The sequence below is a fragment of the Excalfactoria chinensis genome, chromosome 14 (assembly GCF_039878825.1).
Source record: "Excalfactoria chinensis isolate bCotChi1 chromosome 14, bCotChi1.hap2, whole genome shotgun sequence".
NCBI classification, from domain to species: domain Eukaryota; kingdom Metazoa; phylum Chordata; class Aves; order Galliformes; family Phasianidae; genus Excalfactoria; species Excalfactoria chinensis.
This window is the reverse complement of record NC_092838.1, coordinates 6,027,510-6,047,321: the sequence shown is the minus strand read 5'-3', so window position 1 is coordinate 6,047,321 and position 19,812 is coordinate 6,027,510. Positions and strand designations below refer to the sequence as shown.

The following is a 19,812-nucleotide window of genomic DNA, read 5'->3' as shown; positions in this document are numbered from 1 at the left end:
TTAATCCAAGTCTCTCACTGGGAAGCCACTTCCCATCTCTCTAATCTAGCTCTGCTTGTTCTGAAGCATGATGGAGAACCTTTTATGCCCCATTGTGCTTGCTCTACTGGTGATGCCATCACCTGTGCACTGATTTATTTAAATGCAGGCAGTCGTCATTCACTTGGGGCCTGATGGGTTAAAGACTACTATGGGCTGAGAAAAAGAGCACAGGGAGCAGGATAACAATCTCCGCTGACTGCAAACCAGTTTGGCAGCCTTCACCCTACAGAAGCTTTTTTCCAGCTTCTTAAAGCTGTTTGCATTCAGGCAATCTCCATTCATAGCTGTTGCATAGCATGGCCTTTATGACTTCCCCAGTTTACGTGTTGCAGTGGGAAAATACAGCATTTGGCAACTAATTTCAGCTTTAAACAGCAATAACAGAAATGCAGCCTGGCAAGTTTCAGCCAGGGATGGCTGAGAAGGGACCGGGACAAATCCAAAAAAACACTTTTAGGGAAGCAGCACAGCAAAGAGTCATATGATACTGCCTGTGCGATCTTTGGTTTTCTCTTCTTCACAATGACCAAAACACTGAGTGATCCTTACTCATGTCTGAGCAGGAAACTTTCTTATTGCAAAGAATCATCACTGATAGAAGAGCTGACTTTGTAAATCATACTGCACAAATTATTCAGTAAAGCATGCTATGTAACAGACACTCAGTGTTTCCTAAAAGTGGCTTTAGCTTTAAAAGGAACATGAATTACTGTATGGGGAGAGACCTTTTATCTTACAAACTGTAGCGATGACTTCATTTACTGCTTCCAGTTACTGTAAGCACCGCAGATCTGTGCTGATAGAGGACATTTCTGTGAAAGGCACTGCGTCTTCTTTGAAGTGATTTGGTTCAGCTGGTTTTCTAAGTCTATTTTTCATGGATTTCAGGAAATGCTTGGGGGAGGGGTGAACTGCTTTGTGATAAAGTGATATCTCTTCATCATTGAATCACACAGGTCACATTTTGCCAAACCAAGCATTGCAGTCATTCAGTTATAGCTCTATGGAGGCACTGATTTCACATTTTATAAGCGCACAAATGCAACAGTGCCTTCACCAATTTCCCACGAGTGATATTACAAAACATTCTGATGTATTTCAGCTCTCTTTGAATGCAGCTTAGCCACCAGATATAAAAGCTGCATATCTATAGAATTAGGCTCTGTGAATCCTGTCATCAGGACCTAAGTGACAAATTCTTTTCAAGAGATCACATCTGTGCCCTGTAGGTCACCAGGAATGTAAGGCAAGAAACTTTTTGAAGCCTGAATCTCTGCTGTCTTGCACATGTTGTCTTACAGAGAGCAATCTTTCATCCACTGCATCACAGTGATACTATGCTCACCACTGTTTACAGTGTGTATGCACATGGCATTTTGGAACAGTTGTATTTTTCCCTCACTGACGCTGATGTGGGGGTTGTCTGACACAACCAAACCTTTTCTTGCTTGTTGCTTTCAATAGATAGAAGGCAAGCCAGCACTGGAGCCATAAGCTCAGCCATGGGTTTCATCTACCTCTTTAAAACCTATGCACGTTGCTCCTGCTCTCACATATTTAGGACAGAGCTAGGGTTAGAACTTGATGATCCTCAGGGTCCCTTCCAAGTCATTCTGTACATCCTAAATACATCTTCTGCTTGCCTGCATCTTTCCATTAGAGGAAAGATTCCATTTTTTGGGGCAGGACTCCTCTGTTGGGCCAGCACCCACAGTACGGCAAGGTGTCAGAGCCCAGTGAAACCCAGCTATAAGGCAGCACTTGGACACACAGCAGTCAGAGATTGCTGGTAGGATCAATACCAGCACACTTAAAACTAAAAACAGAGATGCTGTTCTTTTCTAAAAACTTTCACAATAAAGTTTATTATGTTAATAGCATTAAAAATATTATAAAATAATAAAATATTCTGCTTGGCAGAAAAATGATGCCAGGGTTTTAAAACCCCAGGTTTGTGCAAACAGTTTTTGTAAACATAAGAGGTCAAGTGTTCAAGTTGCATTTCAAAATACAGTAAGTTGCTACAAAAATAAGTTTGCTCACTGTCAAACATGTTTAAAAACCCAAGAAGCTGGATTTCTTCACACATCTCTCACATGTCTCTATACAGTTAATGCTGTACTTAGATCTGAAACGGGAAGGATTTCAGATAGTCCTTTAGAACAGGATTGAGAGGGATTTGATTCAAGTTCTCTCTTCCAAAAGTCTTCACGATGCTCTTCCGGCAGAGCTCCTGCAGGGGCTGCACACGGACTTTGCGCAGGGGGGTAACCAGTACCTTCCTAGGGGAGCTTAAGTAATGTTCCAGCAGCTTAAAAAGACAATCAAAGGTCTCCTTGCTGCCATCCAGGCTGAAACGCCCAGTCTGAAAGTTTATCCGGATGCTGGTGGGCCCGGTCGCGGTCTTAACACTGATGGCAAAGAAACAATTCTTCTGTGTGCTGTCCCTGATGAGGAAGGTGCCCTCGGGCTCAGATTTCAGCTTCTCATGGGCAGCACTGACGGTCAGTGGTCCCCAGTAGAAGCCGCAGGCATCCAGCAGGCTGCTTGCTCGAGTGATGCTACTGAAATCCGCTTGCGATCGGAAGGTTCGGAAGTGCGTGCTGCTCGGTGCCTGCGCAGCGCCAGGCCGGCCGGTGCTGCGGTAACCTCGAGCCTGAGAGCGATCCCGTGCAGGAGGGTCAAGTAGACATCGTGGGTCTGCTGCAACTGCATTGTCTGCTGACACCTTGCTGTGCGCTACCATCCTACAGCCTAGGCCAGCGGATGCGGTCTTCCATAGCGTCAGTGGCTACGGCAGGGCAGCTTTCCAGCAGCTATTCTGAAATGGCAAAGAGACAAGGAGTGAGATCCCAGGGAGAAGCGGCTGCAGGCTCTGAATGACCCAGTCCTCCATTCACCTCCCTTCCACCATTATAAACTAATCTATTATTCATTTCCCAATTTGCACTGGGCAAACAACTGCTTGCTTTTGGACACTATTAGCAGTCTACTACTATTACAAAGTCTAAAGCTCCAAAGATATTTAGCAAGGATTATTAACAGCTACTGAGGATAACAGCTTCCCTGCTGTGAGCCCGCAGAGCATCTCAGGGCCTGCAGGATGGCAGGAACCTTCCACTGAAAGAGACCCTGTGCCCACTCCAACACGACTGAAAGTTTTAGAAGACAAAGCAAGAAGGTTTCAAAGCCACCTTCCCTTCCACTCTGCCAAGCAAGGTCTGATCTCAGACAGCACCACAACCAAGTATGCACTTGGGAAGGGACTGCTGCAGCAGGGCACAGCCTGCAGGCAGCTGGAGGGGCAGCTGCAGCACTGCCCAGGCATCCTCAGCCTCCTTCCCTCTCTCCTGCTAACCTGAGGCTCAGCCATAAAAGGCAATTTCCCATTCCCCCAACTTTCCCCTGGGATAGCGGTGCTCCAGCCTCACCAGCTTACACACATCAACCTCTGTGAACCCTCGAAGCATTACTCCTCTGTCTCTATCTCTCTCTCTCTTTTTTGTATTACATGCACTTTAAGTGGCCCAATCTAAATTGCTTCCTATTGATATATCTCTCAGCAGAGGGACTAAATTCATCCCTCGTGTTACTTCAAAGGAATTAGCAGTGCTGCACCAGGAACAAGGTTGGCCTGAGCCGCCTGCCTCTGACAGCGCGGTTCGATACGTCTCCGCCGGCTGCCGTGACCTTACTGGCAAGCATAGATTTTAGGATTTATCCCCACGGTCAGATATAGATCTGCAGCTGCAGCTTGTTGAGAAACCTTGAAGGATTCTCAGAAACGAATCCCTCGGCCGCCTCCCGGTTCAGGGTAATGTGCTAGAGCAGATTTCAAGGAAAGTGCACAGCTGGGCTCCGGGCCGTGCTAATTTAACAGCTTGATGTTTGGTTTCATTTAGGTCACATTACCCTCCCAAAACGGCAACGAGGGCTGCAAAACCCTTCTGCTGGCAAATAACTTAACGAGCTGGAAGCACCGCTGGGTTTTCTTTTCACAGCAGAAGGAAACCGATGTCAGTTTTTCCAATTAGCGGGCCAGGATTAGCGCTCACTACTTCAAGTTCACAGAAGCCAAGTACCGGCGCCGGGAGGCGAACAGCACCGCGGGCTCGTCCCGTCGCGGTGCCCCGGGCGGGCGGGGGGCTGTCGTTGGCCGCCCGATCCCGTCCCCGCGAGCGGGGCTGTTCCGTTCGCGGCGTTGGTTTTCGTTACGCGGAGCACGAAGCTCCGTCTTGCGTACCGGAGAACAAGAATCCAACCGTAAACCAATCCAAAGCAACGGCCCGGAGATCCCCGCAGCGCGACCTCTCCCAGGCGCGCTCTCGAACTCGCGATCCTCCCTTACCTTCGCCCGGAGCTCGGCGGCTGAGGGCCGTCCCCGGAGCTCGCAACATGGGCTCGGGCCGCGCCCCGGTGGCGGCGGCTACGGTTGTGCCCGGCGGACGCGTGGGCATGCTCCGCGCCGGGGCCCTGCCTGGGGCCGCTCCGCCAGCGCGCTGGGCCCGCACATCCCCGCCGCTTTCTATTTAACGCGGCGGCGGCGCTCGCCCGCTCCTCCCCTTCCCCGAAAACACGTGGTCGCGCTTCACTTCTTCACTTTCACTTTCCGCGACTTACAGCCGATCGGAGCCGGTTCCCTCGGCGCCGCCTCAGCCTGTACCCCGATGCCCGGTCCCGGTCGTGACCTCCGGCTTGGTGCCCCGTTTGCCGCGGTCCGGCGAGAGGTTCTCGCCTTCAGTTCGGCCGCGAGCCCGGCGTGGGGGCACGGCGGCAGGAAAAGCGGGAGGGCAGCGTTAAGAAGGTCGGGCGTGCCGAGCGATAGCTGCTCTCAGTGCTAGTGTGGGCCAGCGTGGACGGGAGTTGAGGGGATGTGATGTCCGAGAAGGGGAGCACGTTTAGATCAGCCGTGAATGTAGACTGAAAAAAGCATTAAGTGAAATCTGCGATCCTTCCACTGGGAGGACTTTCTGTATGCTGCCCTGGTTTTGGAGTTCTCAGAGCAGAATTTCCCCGGGGTTTTCTGCAGGGCAATCAGATTTAGAACTAACTGCTCAGATCCCCAGCTGTATTTCTGGCATCACCAGCAGTCAGTGCGGGTTGCTGGGGCTGCTGCTCACCCACAGGGAGATTTGCAAACCCCAGCCAGGGTCTGATCAGCTCCTGGAAGCAGGTCTTCTCGACTTTGGAATCACATCATGAATTTGTCACTTCCAAGCACGGGGCCGCAGTCTGACAGATGGGTGCTGCAGCCTCACTGCTTCACATCAGGAGAGAGGGAGGATGAGTTTCCCCTTGCAGTCATTATGATGCTTTGTGACAACGAAAAGAAATATTTCTGTCAGAAGATTAAGGGGTAAGGCCCAGAAGGGACTCGTTAGTTGCCCTTCAAGGGGATGTATTTCATGCTTTGGGACTCTGTATTCTTTTCAAAACCCAGCGTGGTCACAGACTGAATGAACCTCATGGTGACAGAGTGCCCTGCTGGCATACAGAAGGTGAGCCTGGAAATTTCTTGTGATGCTTTAGTCACTGAAATTTACTGCTCGTGTTCTGTCATGTGAGAGCATGGTTGTCGTGAATTTGGAGAAGCAGAGCTCATCATACAGCTTAAGAACTGGCACAGAGATTCCCTTTGTGCTCAGAATTCTCTTTCAAACCATTTCTGAGCAACTGAACTTGAGCTGAGGTTCACTATGAGTGTGTGGGGGCTGCTTTTCTCTTTAAAACAAAAGCATTCAGGAATGGTGGAACTGAAACTTATTTAGAATTCAAACATGCAATAGTGAGAAATGTTTTGCTCTTTGCTTTGCTGTAATACACTCCAGCCAGTAAGTTGATTCAAAGGCTGCTTTGTTTGAACACTGTATAACCAACCTTAAGAGCTTAACACCTGCTTAGGCCAGGTTCTCTACCTCCCCTCCAAAGAGCAGAGATTGGAAGTGCTTAACTGTGTCACAGTAAGGTAAATCAGAGCCAAAACCACAGCTCAGATCGTTTAACTTCCAGCCAGGCCCTGCAGCACCAGAGCTGCCTTCCTGCTGCCATGGCTGAGGCCCTCAGGCCGTACTGCAGCTCAGTGTTTCTCAGGTGGGATGGAGGTTGGCTGCTGGCTGCCACAGGTGCACCAGGAAAGTTGTTTCACTTTCATGTAATTTTTGATTTGGTAAGACCACAAGGGGAAGACATCTCCGGATGCACGTGCAGTCTGGCTGCCATGGTCTGAGTAGCTGACAAAGCGTCTGTCCAAAAAGTCTTCCTCATTCAACGGGAATGTGGTAATAATATTTAGCTGCAAAGCTTCAGAGGTTGGTGGGGCTCCATTGGGTAGGTTTGCTTCCAGCCACTCTACCAGCTCAGGCAATGAAGGGAAAGCACATCGGGCTGCTGCCCAAGGAGTTTGGTGTCATTTGTATGTGAACTGCAGGCTGGCATGCTCCATCATGTGTGCACAAGTTGAGCTTTGTTGGGGTATCTTGATTATTTTCTACTCACATTTCCTTTTGCAAGCCCCTATCCTCATCCTTTTATTTTCTTTCTTACCCCCTCTACCCCTACTTAAAAGCCCTCAGACAGAGGTCCCTTCCAGTAGGTTTAGATGAGGTTATGTTACTCTTGGCTAAAAGGAGATTCCTTTACCCAGTAGAGGGCAGTGCATAAATCTGGAGCCGATGTAGAGCTGCTGGGCAGAGCCCTCATGGGAAGGAGACCTCCAGAAATTACTTAAATTTGAAGCACTGCTGCAAAGTCAAATGACTGCAATTGCTGCTGTCACTCAGCTTAATGAGCACTCATTGCAAGGTGAATTAGGCACTTCTTAGCGTCTCTTTGGTAAGTAGAGCCTTCCTTGTGTAACACTTCAGAGCTCTTTGCTTTTCTCCCTATCACAAGGTACCTTTCTTCCATGTTGATGGTCTCAGGAAAAAAGAAAAAAAAAAAAAGGCAAAGTCTAGGCTGAAAGAAAAGGATTGCAAGAAAAGGATTGCTTTCTTTTCTTAGGTCAGGAATGTAATACTTGTGATCTGAAGGGTCTCATTAAAGCTCCTAAGGTTTAGATAAAGAACAAACTCAACTGTTGTTTAAAATAAGAGCCGTGACTCCTATTTCATAAACATTGGCTTGGAAAATGAAACAAAATTCAGAGGAAACCCGGGACGTTTGTGCAGCAGGAGCAAGGCCTGCTCTCTGGCTGGAAGCGCGTGGGTGCAGGGAAGGGTCTGTCAGGAGGCAAGGAGGGAAAAGCATGGGTGTGAAGGTGGTGTTGAAGGTGGGAGAGCACTGTGTCTGTTGGAGATAATGCATATGATAATTCCCCTTTTTTAATTTTTTTTGTTGTTTTGGGTTTTTTTGTTTGTTTGTTTTCTTTTTCAGAAGACATACCCTTAGCCATGCTAGCAGCAGTGTAATGTAGGCAGAGGTTTCTTTATGAAGTGCAAAAATACTTGAAACAACTAGAAAATCAGCAGGCTTTCCCCTTTTCAGCTTCATTCCTAATTTTTGTAGAAGCAGGAAGTAATTCTCAGGTGAAGCTGAATTAATTGGCAGGCCAGCATGTCTCTGGAATAGTGTTTTGTTTAGAGTTTGGTATATCAAACAGGTGATCATTGTGGGAATTAATACCTGAATGGCTAAACAGCTGATTTTGTTATTTTTATGAAGAAAGTTGTCAGTGAGCATTTAATTTTTTTTTTTCCAGAACTTCTTGTCTTCTTGCAAGAATGACTCAAGTCAATATGGTTGTGTATGTTGCTATTAGCATTTTGGGGTTAAAGCATCAGTTCCTCCCTTGTGCTTCTGTTGGAAACAGTATCTCTTACATGAAGCAGATTGTCCACATTATCTAAATTGCCCAAGCCAGCAACGTGATTTATAGAAAAGGGGAACTGAAGCACCAAGAGGTTCAGTGATTTGCTTAAAGTCAGAGAGTGAGACAGTCTGCAGAAGGGCTAGGAATGGAACATAATTCAGGTCTTCAGAGCCCCGTACTAGAAACTTAACCACAATACCGTCCTTCCTGTTTTAGTGGGTTTTGTTTTCTTCTTCAGAATCTGAATTTTCATTTAAATGAAACCCCTGAAATCGGAATTCTTTGATTTTGCAAGTAAATTAGACACCACATTGCTTCTGAGTCTGCTTTCAGATACACTGAAACCTGCAGCACCAAGAGAAGTGTGAATCTCCATCACCCACTTTAGCAAGGCATTAAGGTCAGACCCTGACTTATCTAAATGGGACATGCCCAAAAAATCTGACTGCTGTGAATAGACGTTTCCTTATGCATCTTCATTTCCGTGCTGTCCATATTATCACTTTATAAGTTTGGAGGTAAAAGAACGAGCCTGTTGAATACAACTTATCCTCTTACTCTTTTATGTGTTTACCTGTAGGCAAGTGGCTATAAAGATGACTTGCTTTGTTCTGATATTAATGACCAAGCTATGTATCATTGAAGAATGATGTGTATATTTGTTTCTCCATGGCAGCATACATAAATTATCGTGCCAAGAACAAGATACAGTTTGAGATGTCCTCAGCTGGTTTTCAGCATCATGCCCCGACAAGAGGTAGCCAGTGAGTACAGAACCAGCCCTTCTGCCTGGGCTGAAGTTTGTGCTGTTCTGTGGACAGTGTACAATTCAGATCCCACCCAGCTAGGATGGATGCTAGAAATTTGTATTTTGTCTTCTGGAAAGGATTCCTGTGAGTATTAGTCATGAGGATGTGCACATGTCTACTGGCTAGGATGAAAGCAGTGTTTTGGGGAAGCTAAGCTAATTAATCTTAGCAGTGTACTAATACTGAGTAAGAGCTGCGCTCTCCTCTCATGATTTTCCCTGAGCATTCCAGACAAATTCTCTGAAATGCATCTCTGTAAGAGAAATAAACTGTCATCAATCAAGGAAGTCCTAACTTCTCTGAGGCTGTGAGGGAAGTTTCTTTCTAAGCTGGCTACTTTGGAATTGTTTATTTTAAATGTTGTTAGTTCCTTCTTCTGGAGCTGTTAGTGTTGGTTTCCTTGGACCCTGCCTGTTCTTCATTGGAAGTTCCTTTGTTGATATTAACCACGTCAAGTCAAGATCTGTGTTAGTCTTATGAAATGAAAAGCTAAACAGTTAACTGTACAAAAATGTGGTTTGGGTTTTCAACATTTCAGTAGTTTAGACATTCTTCTAAAGAAGATGAAAAAAGCTTCAAATTGTTGGTAGAAGTGTTGTGAAGGGGCAGCATGCTTTCTGGTGGGTTTTCATGTGTGGGTCTGTGTATATGAGCAAATTTCACAGTTGACAGAGGAAGTCTGGGTCCCTAATAGTTGCACTGGTGCTAATTGCAGAAGCAGCAGGCTGCCTTTCATGTGTGAGAACTGCTGCAATAAAAACTGAACTGGATATTTCAGAGCAGAACTGTATGATGCTATTTTGGCTTTACTGGACTACAGAGGTTTCAGTGCTGGCTGGAGGAACACGTACCTTGAATTTCAGAGACAGGTGCTAATTTTACTTCATCTGGCTACCTTGATGCCTGTGTGATCTTTTCCAAAGAAAGTCAGAACAACTGACCTCCCTCCGCTTCCTTCCCATTGCCTTGATCTCTGCTCCAGCAGCTCTCTCCCTTGTTGAAGCCACAGTCTCTGTTTCTCCACTTCCCTATTCCTGTGTATTTTCAGATCCCAGGCCCATGAGTGAGGAGCTGTAATATGGCACAGGAAAATCAGCCATGGCACTGAACTCTCCTGCAGCTGTTTTGGAGCTGAGGTTAAAGTTCATGTGTGATGTTGAAGCCCTCCATGTAATATAGGAAGGGGATGATGGGATGAAGAGCCTGGGGGAAAATTTGCTTGTGAGCGAGGATGCAGAGGATAGCAAACAAAGCATCTATTTATAATCCAAAAAGACCTCCAATGTTTCTTTGTTATCATTTTCATGGTATCATTACCCTCTGCTCTTAGAGTTTTCCATTCTGACGGGCATTTTCTGCCACTTTTCTGTTATCAGTGTCAGACTGTGTCCTGCATCATTTACATGATTACAAATTTGCTGTGGGAGAGGAACATTGATGCCTTTTCTGGTGCTCCCATCATTCCATCTATTCAAACCACATACAAATGATGAACTTCTACTAAAGTAATTCAAAGGCTGTAGCATCAGTGTCTGATGCATTTCATTCATAGGCATAACCAAATCTGGGCAAGAAATAGGTAATATGACATTTATTTTTTCAATTTTCAATATATTCACTGAGAAATGAGCCAGATTTCTGTTCCTCTCCCATTTCCTGGAAAAAGAATAGATCCTGATAGGCGGCTTACCAATCTATCTCAGAACTGGAGTATTAATTCCACATTTGCCAAGAAAACAAACATAAAACCACCACCATAACTACTCATGTGAAAAAAACAATTGGCCAGTTTTACTTGTGGACTCAACAAGTTGTGTTCAGAATAGATTAGCTCCATCATATCTCATCTCCAGCAGAATTTCTAGGAATTTCTTGAGAGTCAGCTGGCAATTTCTGATAAAAAAAGTCATTGAAATGTAGAACTCTTGGCATCTGTAATGAAGGTTGTAAATCACAAACTTCATCCAGATATATTAGTGAAGCATGCTCTAACTTTAGAAAGATCTATGCTAGTTAGATACAGCCCTCTCCACAAATGCTCGTGGATTAATTAAGAAGAAATATTATGTTATGTAAAATCAGTGTAACACAGCATTCAGGCCTTGATGTTCCCTCTCAGTAAATCAGGCAATTGAGAATATGAAAGTGGGAAGAGTGCCAGCTTGAAGGGCTTTGTCTAGGAGCCTTGTAGACATCTCTCTCAATTGCTGTTGTCCAGAGGTTTGACGTCCATGGTGACTCACTTGCAAGAGCAGGTTTGTCCTCTGACTCTGTGAGAAGTCAACTTTTCATACAGAAAAACCTTTTGGTAAGATGGCTGCAGGTATTCTTTATGCAAACAGTTTAGATTCGTCCCTCTATGAAGTTCTTAGCTCCAGCTGTCCTGTTTTAACCTGTCTCATACCTTGACTCAGAGCATGTCCTGAGTAACCTCTCAGTTTCTGCAGTGTACATGACTTTCTGGTTTTACTTTCATACAGAATGATCCATGTATCCCTGATATAATTCTTCAGATGTCAAGTAATGGGGCTATTTCCCTTGAGAATTGTTATAGGCAAACAGATGCAATTAAGCACCTAGTGCAGCAATACCAAGAAATCCCAATAAACTGATGAATGTGATTTTAAATCTTGTGCTCTTTCTAATGATTTCCCATATAAATAGGTTAACATCCTCTTTCCTTGTGTCTATGGGGAAAGGTTAAAACACTAACAGGGAATATGGATTTTCCGGTCAGTCAGGGAAAGCTCTTTCTAATGCTCATACAGTGCCATGACTTCACACCGCAGAGGTGGAGCACTTGCAGGTAAGATCCTGCACATTCTTATGGTATTTCGTGGTTTCAGAGGCCTGCCAGAGATCCAGAATTTCAGGATACATTAAAAACGTTCCGTTATCCTCCCCAGTCCATACAAAGTCCATGCTTTGGTCAGGAGGAAATAATTCATGAGATTTCTTTGCTAAAGGCCTGTCAGGAGCTTCATCAAAGCACTTCAGAAAATGTCTAGTTAAAATAGTATATAAACTGAGTAACAGCAGTAGAGGGTCTGTGATCCTAGGATGTTTCTCGGGAATACTGTCCTTCATCCAAAAAGATAAAGGATTTTGTTCTGTAATGTGTTCTGGTTCCTTGGAAGTAATGGGATGCAAGTGCCTTGGGGCCATCTCCTGGCCAGACAGCTGTGTCCTCATGTCAGGCTTGACCTCAGCATCCGAAGTGCTGCAGGTGGCATTGTGGTGAGGATCACCAAGCAGATGTTCTTAGCAAAATGGAAAAGCAGACTTGCATCCAGACCAGAGCAGTGTGCTCCAGGCCACTTCAAAGCTAAAAATAGCTTATTTTCGAAGAGATGAAAAACAGACATTTGAAGCTCACTTCCAAATTCCAATTTGAATTAGCTGAAAGGATATCACCCGGCTCCCTCTGGTTTCCGGCCTTCATCCTGACTTCTTGTTCTCACAGATTTTCCCCTTATTTTCTTACTGTCCTGTTTCATTCCCCATAGCCATCAACTGCTGCCAAGGAAGGGTCCCAGGTGTCAGGGCTGGAAAAAGCATCTCACCTGGTTCAAGCTTCTTGCTTCCTCACAGACCACACTGAAAATCACTCAACTCCTGACAAGTCTGCAATAAACAGCACTGTGGTATTCCAGCAGTGCGTTACACAGCATTCTGCAGTCTTCCTTCTCTGTTTCTGTATGAAACTCAATAAAAATATTAATCCAGTACACACACACAGAGAAGAATGCATTTACTTTCAGTGGCTGCATTTACCATCAAAGTTAATAGTGCTTCCTGAAACTGGTTTCTGATCCCCCTGAAAGACTGTGGGCTTTTCTCCCTTATTTATTTATTTAAAGGTTAATTTCGGGGAAACTGAACAACATATATGAAACTCTGAAATATCAACCTGAAGATAAATTGCGGTACCAAGAGTGTAACTCACATGAACTGCCTCCAGTTCCCTCAATTCCCGTGAATTCCCAGTTTCCACTAGCGGGTGGCAGGCAGGTCAGAGTGTGGTTATTTTCTGCTAATCTTGTGCCAAAATGTGGTTTTGGTTGTGGTAGACAGGTAGGAGGAGAGCGATTTGGAGGGAGTGGAAATAGTAATACTGCCTTGACACCAGGGAGGTAAAGCCGTTGGTTTTCACAGCACAGCGCTCATTCAGTTTAGTCAGATCGTAATGAATTCTCTTTGTGTGACAGACCTGCAGCCTAAAATACCAAGAATGGTACAGTCTGCACATTTCTGGCCAGCAGGTAGTCCTGTGATTCATTCAGCATCCTTTCTCTGCTCTGTGTATGATGATCTCTTGAGCATGTACTTGAAGGCAGGGCTACAGCTGATTCTGTTTCCAAATTGTGAGCTACAAGCGATGTGTTGTGCAGCATAGAAAGGGCATAAGTGTCCAAACTTACCAACATAGATTGCTAAGGCAATTGCTGCTTTGTAGCAGACACCCACACACTGCTGGAAGGAACTGACTGCTTCTGCTGGCTGTTAACAACAGCCCAAAGAGGCTTCCCTCTCACTTCACTCTCCTTAACTTCACAACACTAAGAATGGAGCTGGCAGCTCCCCAGCAGTCCTGTGGCTGCTTTTAATTTGCATTAACTTTTGTGTAGGCTGGGTCCAGCTGAAATATTTTCTTGTCTGTATACATACTCCTGGCCCCACCTTCCAGGGTGTGGGCTTATGCAAAAGCAGCAGGTTTGGGAATGTTGCTCAGAGGGTTTGGGCTGTGGAGCTGTCCTGGGATGAGTGTGTTCCACCAGGGATCCCTCTGTGAACATAGGCAGGTCCTCCACGCCTGCACAGACACCCCATCACTGTTCCTGAGAGTAATTAGTATTCTCTTAACTAGCAGTTCGTATTTCAGTACAGCTCACACTGCAACCTGCCTCCTGTCCTGCCCCCAGGTGCAAAGGCTCTGCTGATGGATGTTATGTGGTTACAAAACCTAAAACTGAAAAACTGGGCAATATCTGATTTACGTTTGCACATGCAACCCGAAATCTGCCCACTCACATATCTGTGTGCTGAGTGACGTAAGGGTGCTAGTGAAATGTGTGATCTAAGTTCTTTCACAAAACTAGGACAGAATTTGCAGGAAAAGACAGGGAAGGCCTCTTGTAGCCTTCAAGTGCTGGAATTTGCAATTACTATCTTATTAACATAGCTTTCTATAGATAAAACTATGCTTTACAAAGAAGAAAGGTATAAAAAGAAGCTTTGCTAGAGTTGCAGTGTGTTTCTTTGATACAAGCTTCTTGTTGTTTCATTACTTTAATTTCCAGAGGTAGACAGTTTGCTCTCTGGTAGGGCAGGACTCTGTCTCCATGTGCTTGATTTGCTATTGTAGGTGCCTATGCTGGTACGGTATATCCTATGAAAACATGACAGAGTTCAGCAATGAAAAACATGCATGCATGCTGGGTATGACTCAAAGACATCAGAGCGGATGGAGAAAAGTTACTTTATGCTAGGGGTAAAAGGATAGAAGGGGAAGTACTTCCATCTGAAGTGAATATGTGGAAACCTCACCAAAATCCAGCACTGAACACACGTGGCCTTTTGGAAAATGTCTCTGTGCAAATGTGTCCCCAGCATCCAGAGTGATAAAAATCATGTACTGAGCTGAGTCGAATGGCGTAGCTGAAGTGGAGCTGTAAATACAGTGGTAGGCGGTTTCCTGCCAAAACTCCCCTGCATGTCCAAGAACCCACTGTGACTCAGCCATTGCAGTCACTGGGAACTCAGCACAGACACCCTTTCTAGTTGGGTATTTCTACTTCTCTTTTTGCACCATATCGAGAGGGGCTCTATTCATCCATGGAGGAAAAAGACTGACAATATGGCCCAGTATTTTGGTTGTCTTAAAGTAATGATCTTGCTGTAGAAAAGTAAAACTGCTGGAACTTCTTGTGAACCTGTCAGTGACCCATGCCTGTAAAACACTTGTCTGCGTGGATTCTTGTTAGATCTTCATGTGAAAGTTCTTAGGATTTCCATCAACAGACTATAATTGGGCTCTTACCTGCATCTCTTGATGGCCTGAAAGTGAAGTTTGTGCAGGGAGACTGAAAAATGACTTTTTTTATTTTAAAGAGTGTGAGCGTGAATATGCTGAATGGATGGGAGATTATTAAGTATTTGGTTATAGTGCATTTTCTAATGTACATACTGTTCCTTCAGAGAGTTAGCATCTTCAGAAAGATGATCCAAGCTGGAAGAAGCCATGCCCTTGGCAAAATAACAGCAGAGCAATGCTGAGTAGTTTCTAGGTCAGCAGCTTCTAGGGTCTCACCTGCACAAGAATATTGACGACGTCAGGTATCATGCCCTCACTCCTCTGGATTCATAGCTTTGATACTTCCTCTGTCATTTAAGATAACACTTCCTTTAGTCCATTTTGAGCCTGTGCAGATGGTTGCCTCTGTATGCAAAAAGTTCTGTACCCACAAAGCTTTACACTTAGCACTGGCAATTAATAGAGGAGATCTGGGAGATCTGCAGTTCCCATCAGCTCAGCTAGAATGGACTGTTCTGTTCTTTTCCCTTCCTTATCCCATGCGGTATTTGTTCTGTTGCTTCTTTCTTTCTTTCTTCTCTCATTTCTAGCTTGTCTCATCTCCAGCTCACATTCCTAATTCTCTTTTCTTTATTACTTTTTTCATACTTCCCGTGTTCATCTCAGCTAATTCTGTATTGGCCTCTTCCACAGTTCTGCTGGGATTTTGTCTCCATCTGACTTTTCTCTGCATGAACAAATCCCAGTGTCTCAGGCTTAAAAATATATGCCGCTCTGCTTCTCTCTGCCTTCCAGGCTGCTGTTTATTAATTGCTTCCTGAATTTTCTGCTTGATACCCTTTTACTGTTCAACGCTTCTTTTACTTTCAGGATGCTCTCTGTCTTTTACTTTCTTTCTCTGTCTCCAGTAACGTGTATTTCAGACAGTTTTGCTTTTTGTTCTGAGAATTGCCTACCTTCTCCAGTTTTCCCTTTAGCATCTGAAGCATAACTGCGGTTCTGTTACTGAACTTCCTTTCTGGGAAGTGCAGGCTCCTTGTACTTTGACTCAACTCATTATCATCTAAGTGGATTCATTTTTTCTTGCACATTCTCAAAACGACCCGCTTTTATCCTCTTTTCCTCACTCCCCTCCAGCAGGGCACACAGCAGTGCTATGAGGTTCATTCTGTTTGATGAAAGCCACCACAGAGTTGCTGTTCCTCAGTCTTTTGCTGCTTTCATAGTTGCAACTTGTGGAGGGTTTGGTATGTTTTGAAATGCTCCAGTCTGAAAAGCAAGTCAGGGTTTTCACCTGCAGCCCCTGAGGAGGAGATACCCAAGGAGCAGAGTGCAGAGGGGAGGGATGCAGCGGGGTGTGTGGCAATGGAGCAGTGAGAAGGGAGCCAGCCAAAAGGTGAGGGCAGCACTGGGAGTGCGTGACGCTTGTCTGAGGACAAGCACTGCTAGAGCCCTTGTAGTTCAGCACTTTCTTCTGTCAGAAACAGAGTGATATAGACTGGGAGCACAGTACATCCATGCAGAAATTCTGATTTCTGATTTTTCTTTCAATGAGTGACTCGAATTCTACTTCCCTTCTTCCCCCACACACTCCTTTTTTAAGTATATTAGTACTTAAGGAAAATTTCTGGGCCGCCACGTGGATAGCAGCCCCAACACCCCACAGACACAGAGTGGCTGCCGAGATCCTGCTTTCTGAGAAGAGCTTTCCAGAATGACCGGAGTTGGGTGAGTAGGCAGAGCCTGGGCTGCTGCAGAGCACTGCACCCACCTGCATGCCTGCAAGGCGCAGGGACTGCTGCAGTGCTCGGGACAGCCCATACTCATGTTGGCAATGGAGAGCATTGCACCCGTATCTGCCGCAGTGAGTCACCTGCACCTTCTGATACCTCTGGGATGAATTGCACGTCAGGTTACTTTAGGGCAACAGCACTGTCAGTATTTCCTTTACTGAAATCTGGAGCCACAGAGGTGAAAATAGTTATCTCTGCCAGAGTCATTAAAACTGGCGGCTAGTTCCCGCTAGGGATAAAAGAATCAGCTTGTGAGCAGCACTCAGCAGTGCCATTCAAGTGCTCATTCTCTTCATAAGAAATAATAAAATTAATAAAATTCCCAAGTATTCAAGCATGCACCTGCCTGCACTTTTCTTTTGAGTGAATGGAAATGAGCAAAGAAACAGGTTTGGGGGCAATTAACCAGGAATTCTGCCAGAGGACTAGCCAGCCCATTTTTAATTGGTGGCATTCTTTTGTCTTAACACCGTGTGCAACTTGACATTAAGCTTTAACTTGGAATGGGCTTCTTTACACCATGACCTTGAATTCCATGCACTCTTTTGGAACCACCATATCGTCAGGTTGCCAAATTCCACGTGGCCTAAAATAACTCAGTAACAGTGCTGCAATGTCCTGAACCCCTGGATGACATGTCATGCCTTCAAACACACAGCTCTGTGATGGCTTGGAAAACTTTCCATCTTGAGCTTCCCTCATCATCTTCCCATGTTTTTTTCTCTTGTACATATACTGAAGTAGTTTGCAGGGACAGATTTAATAGGAACTTGGACTCAGATTTTCAAGGGAATTAGGAGAAAAGCCTTTTTCTCTTGTGCCTGTCAGCTATAACTGAGAGGGCTTTCTGGTGAAATAGGAAAGCCACAATGAAAAGAAAGGGAAACAAAGTTAACCAGAAAGACACTCCATTTGTGTTCTGTCTGTTTATATTTGTGTCTCTTGTTCACAGGAAGTTCTGCTTTTATCTTTAATACTATGCAAGTTCCTATAAAAGTCAGTTTTGTTTTAATATCACTCAGTTTCCAAAGAAATCACTTGGATTTGTGCTCAAAAAACTTGCTGCCAAGCCCCCTCTGCTGGATGGAACCATCATGTTTTCATCCCTGCATGCTGAAAACATCCAGTAAAAGCATTACAGTTCATTATTGACAAAATAGTTACAGGCTGAGTTCAGAAGATCATTACTGTCTTTTTACTACCTATCATTATCTCATGGGTTGGGATTCAAATAAGAGTTGGGGTGGTCACTGCAAATATGTTCAAGTCGCTACATCTGAGTGAGTATTCAGTCTGTCATCTCACCATTTTATCATCTAAACTCTCCACAACAGTGTCCACTTTCTTCACTCCCACCATTCCTCTTATGTATTATTTACATCTTTTGCCGATGATCTCATTGCATGCAATCCAAGTCTACTTGTATAGTATGCCAATACCGGAAATAAAGAAATACGAATCCCAGCTTTTCCAGGGCAATTCAAACTTTGAAGACCTGCTTTGCTTGTCTCTAAGCGTGACAAAGGAAGTTTACTAAATGAAAAACAATACTAGCTGCTGTTTTAGCCATGCTTTTCATTTGTGTATGACAAAGCCTTTTGTAGGGGCCATCTTTTTAATTACAGATTGGGAAACAGGCCCAGCGAGGGAAGACAGACTGTCTAGTAAGTGGAGTGCTAGATTAGAACTAAAAAGACATGGATTTAGGCCCTGTTCTAAACCAGACTGGCTGGTTGGTGACACTCACCTGTGAGTGGGAAATACTGGATTTCTGGTGTCTCCTCTGGGTGCTGTTACATATTGTTCTTTAAGCAGTTATTAAATAAAGTACATAAGTGGTATTTGAAGCTGAGCCAGGACACAGTGCCTCACCTCTCTCAAATCAATGCCTAAACCTGCAGGCTTAAAGGAAAGTCCCATTCTTTCTGTCTGTAGCTCAATGTCTCTTGAACGCCTTTTGTGCACTAAAGTGAGTTCACAAGAACATAGAGCACTTACTTTTACAGGCTTGTGGCAAGGTCAGCTCTTCAAAATGAGCTTGACAAGCACGTGCTTGAGTCTCTCGGTGCCAGAAAGGGACCTAAGCCTGAATTCTCAAGTGATCTCACTTGTCAACTACTGGATAAAACTGGTGGATTTAAAAGATGATTGAAAGAAAATGGTATTAATGGAGACAATGAAGGGATTGAAATTCTTTTTCAGTTGGCAAAAGTAGTGACAGTTGTCCTATAGAGATCAAGTTGTAGTAAAGCAAAGTGAAAGAAAAACTAAGTGCGTTTGTGACTTATGTTAAAAATAGTTTGTGTGTGATTATATTTCAGATGAAAATGTGAGCTAAAGTTTCCTGGAATATAATGTAAGTACAACTTGTATCCCAGTGAGTTTAAATGAGTATTCAGCCTTAGCTGCAATAACCAATAAGTGCTAAAATTAACAACAGGCTTGGCCCAGAAAGGAGTTCCAGGGAAGTTAAAAAGCTGAACTTGTGCTTAGAATTTGTATCTAACCTCTGCACAGAACCAAGGCAGCTGCTGAAGTAGAAGCAATCCTAGTTATGTGTTTGCAATGTTTTGTGAGTGCACTATTTCCTGTCCGCTGAATTATGCGGCTGCACTGCCTCCCAGGTTTTAAGTCATCTGTTTCTTGATAACTGCAGCAGAGTGAAAAAGATTTTATTGCAGGGTCTATGAGCAATGAAGGAAGAAAAGAAGGAAAGAAAAAAAAAATAAAGATTCAAGAAGTACTTCATTCCAAAGCAATGCATAATCAGAGACTGCTCTATAATGAGGGGGGAGCTCTTCTTCCTCCCAAGGCATTTGGCCAAGCTCAGATAAAGTTCAGAGCATTCTTGGTTTGCAATCGCATTATAGATGTCTCATCTCCCCTTCACAAGAATCTTATGTTTCCATGGTCACAGCTAACCTGCTTCCAAACAGGCCAAGCTGTGTGAGTTCAAACTGTAGCACTTGGTAAAAACCTAGGAAGTGGAGGCAGTAGCTCCATTCTACCAGAGCAGGATAGACAGGCAGGGCTTGCTCGTATGGAACCTACCCCTGCCCTTTCTCACCTTCTGAAATGCACAGTCTGCTTACTTATAGAGCTGCCACAAGAAGATAGGACTTTTGAGCTATTAAAATCAGGCGCTGCATATTTAGACACTTAATATAACAATGTGAAACACAGCAAATGAAGCCATGATGGAAACTCATTGTTCAGTATATGTTTAGATGAGAGATGGCTACTGGGAACTATTGAAGCATTTATCCTAAAGCATCTGTTGCTTTACATTAATGAAACAACCAAGCAATAATAAATCCTTTCCTACTC

The 19,812-nt window shown here is 44.5% G+C and overlaps 2 protein-coding genes across 10 annotated transcripts in view; one reads left to right on the top strand and one right to left on the bottom strand.

The window, feature by feature from the left end:
- Positions 1–19,812, top strand: part of CLEC16A (C-type lectin domain containing 16A) — a 147,288-nt gene that overhangs the window by 99,344 nt on the left and 28,132 nt on the right. The gene's annotated exons all lie outside the window — the stretch shown is intronic.
- Positions 1,891–4,555, bottom strand: SOCS1 (suppressor of cytokine signaling 1). The gene is made up of 2 exons (XM_072349457.1): positions 4,391–4,555; positions 1,891–2,863 (listed from the first exon to the last, which is right to left on the bottom strand). Exon 2 carries the CDS (start codon positions 2,786–2,788, stop codon positions 2,165–2,167), a length of 624 nt encoding a protein of 207 aa, XP_072205558.1. The 5' UTR covers positions 2,789–2,863; positions 4,391–4,555; the 3' UTR covers positions 1,891–2,164.

Bases quoted from the DNA above. Each gene is read 5' to 3' on its own strand.
- SOCS1 (XM_072349457.1), bottom strand. From the start codon at position 2,788: ATGGTAGCGCACAGCAAGGTGTCAGCAGACAATGCAGTTGCAGCAGAC.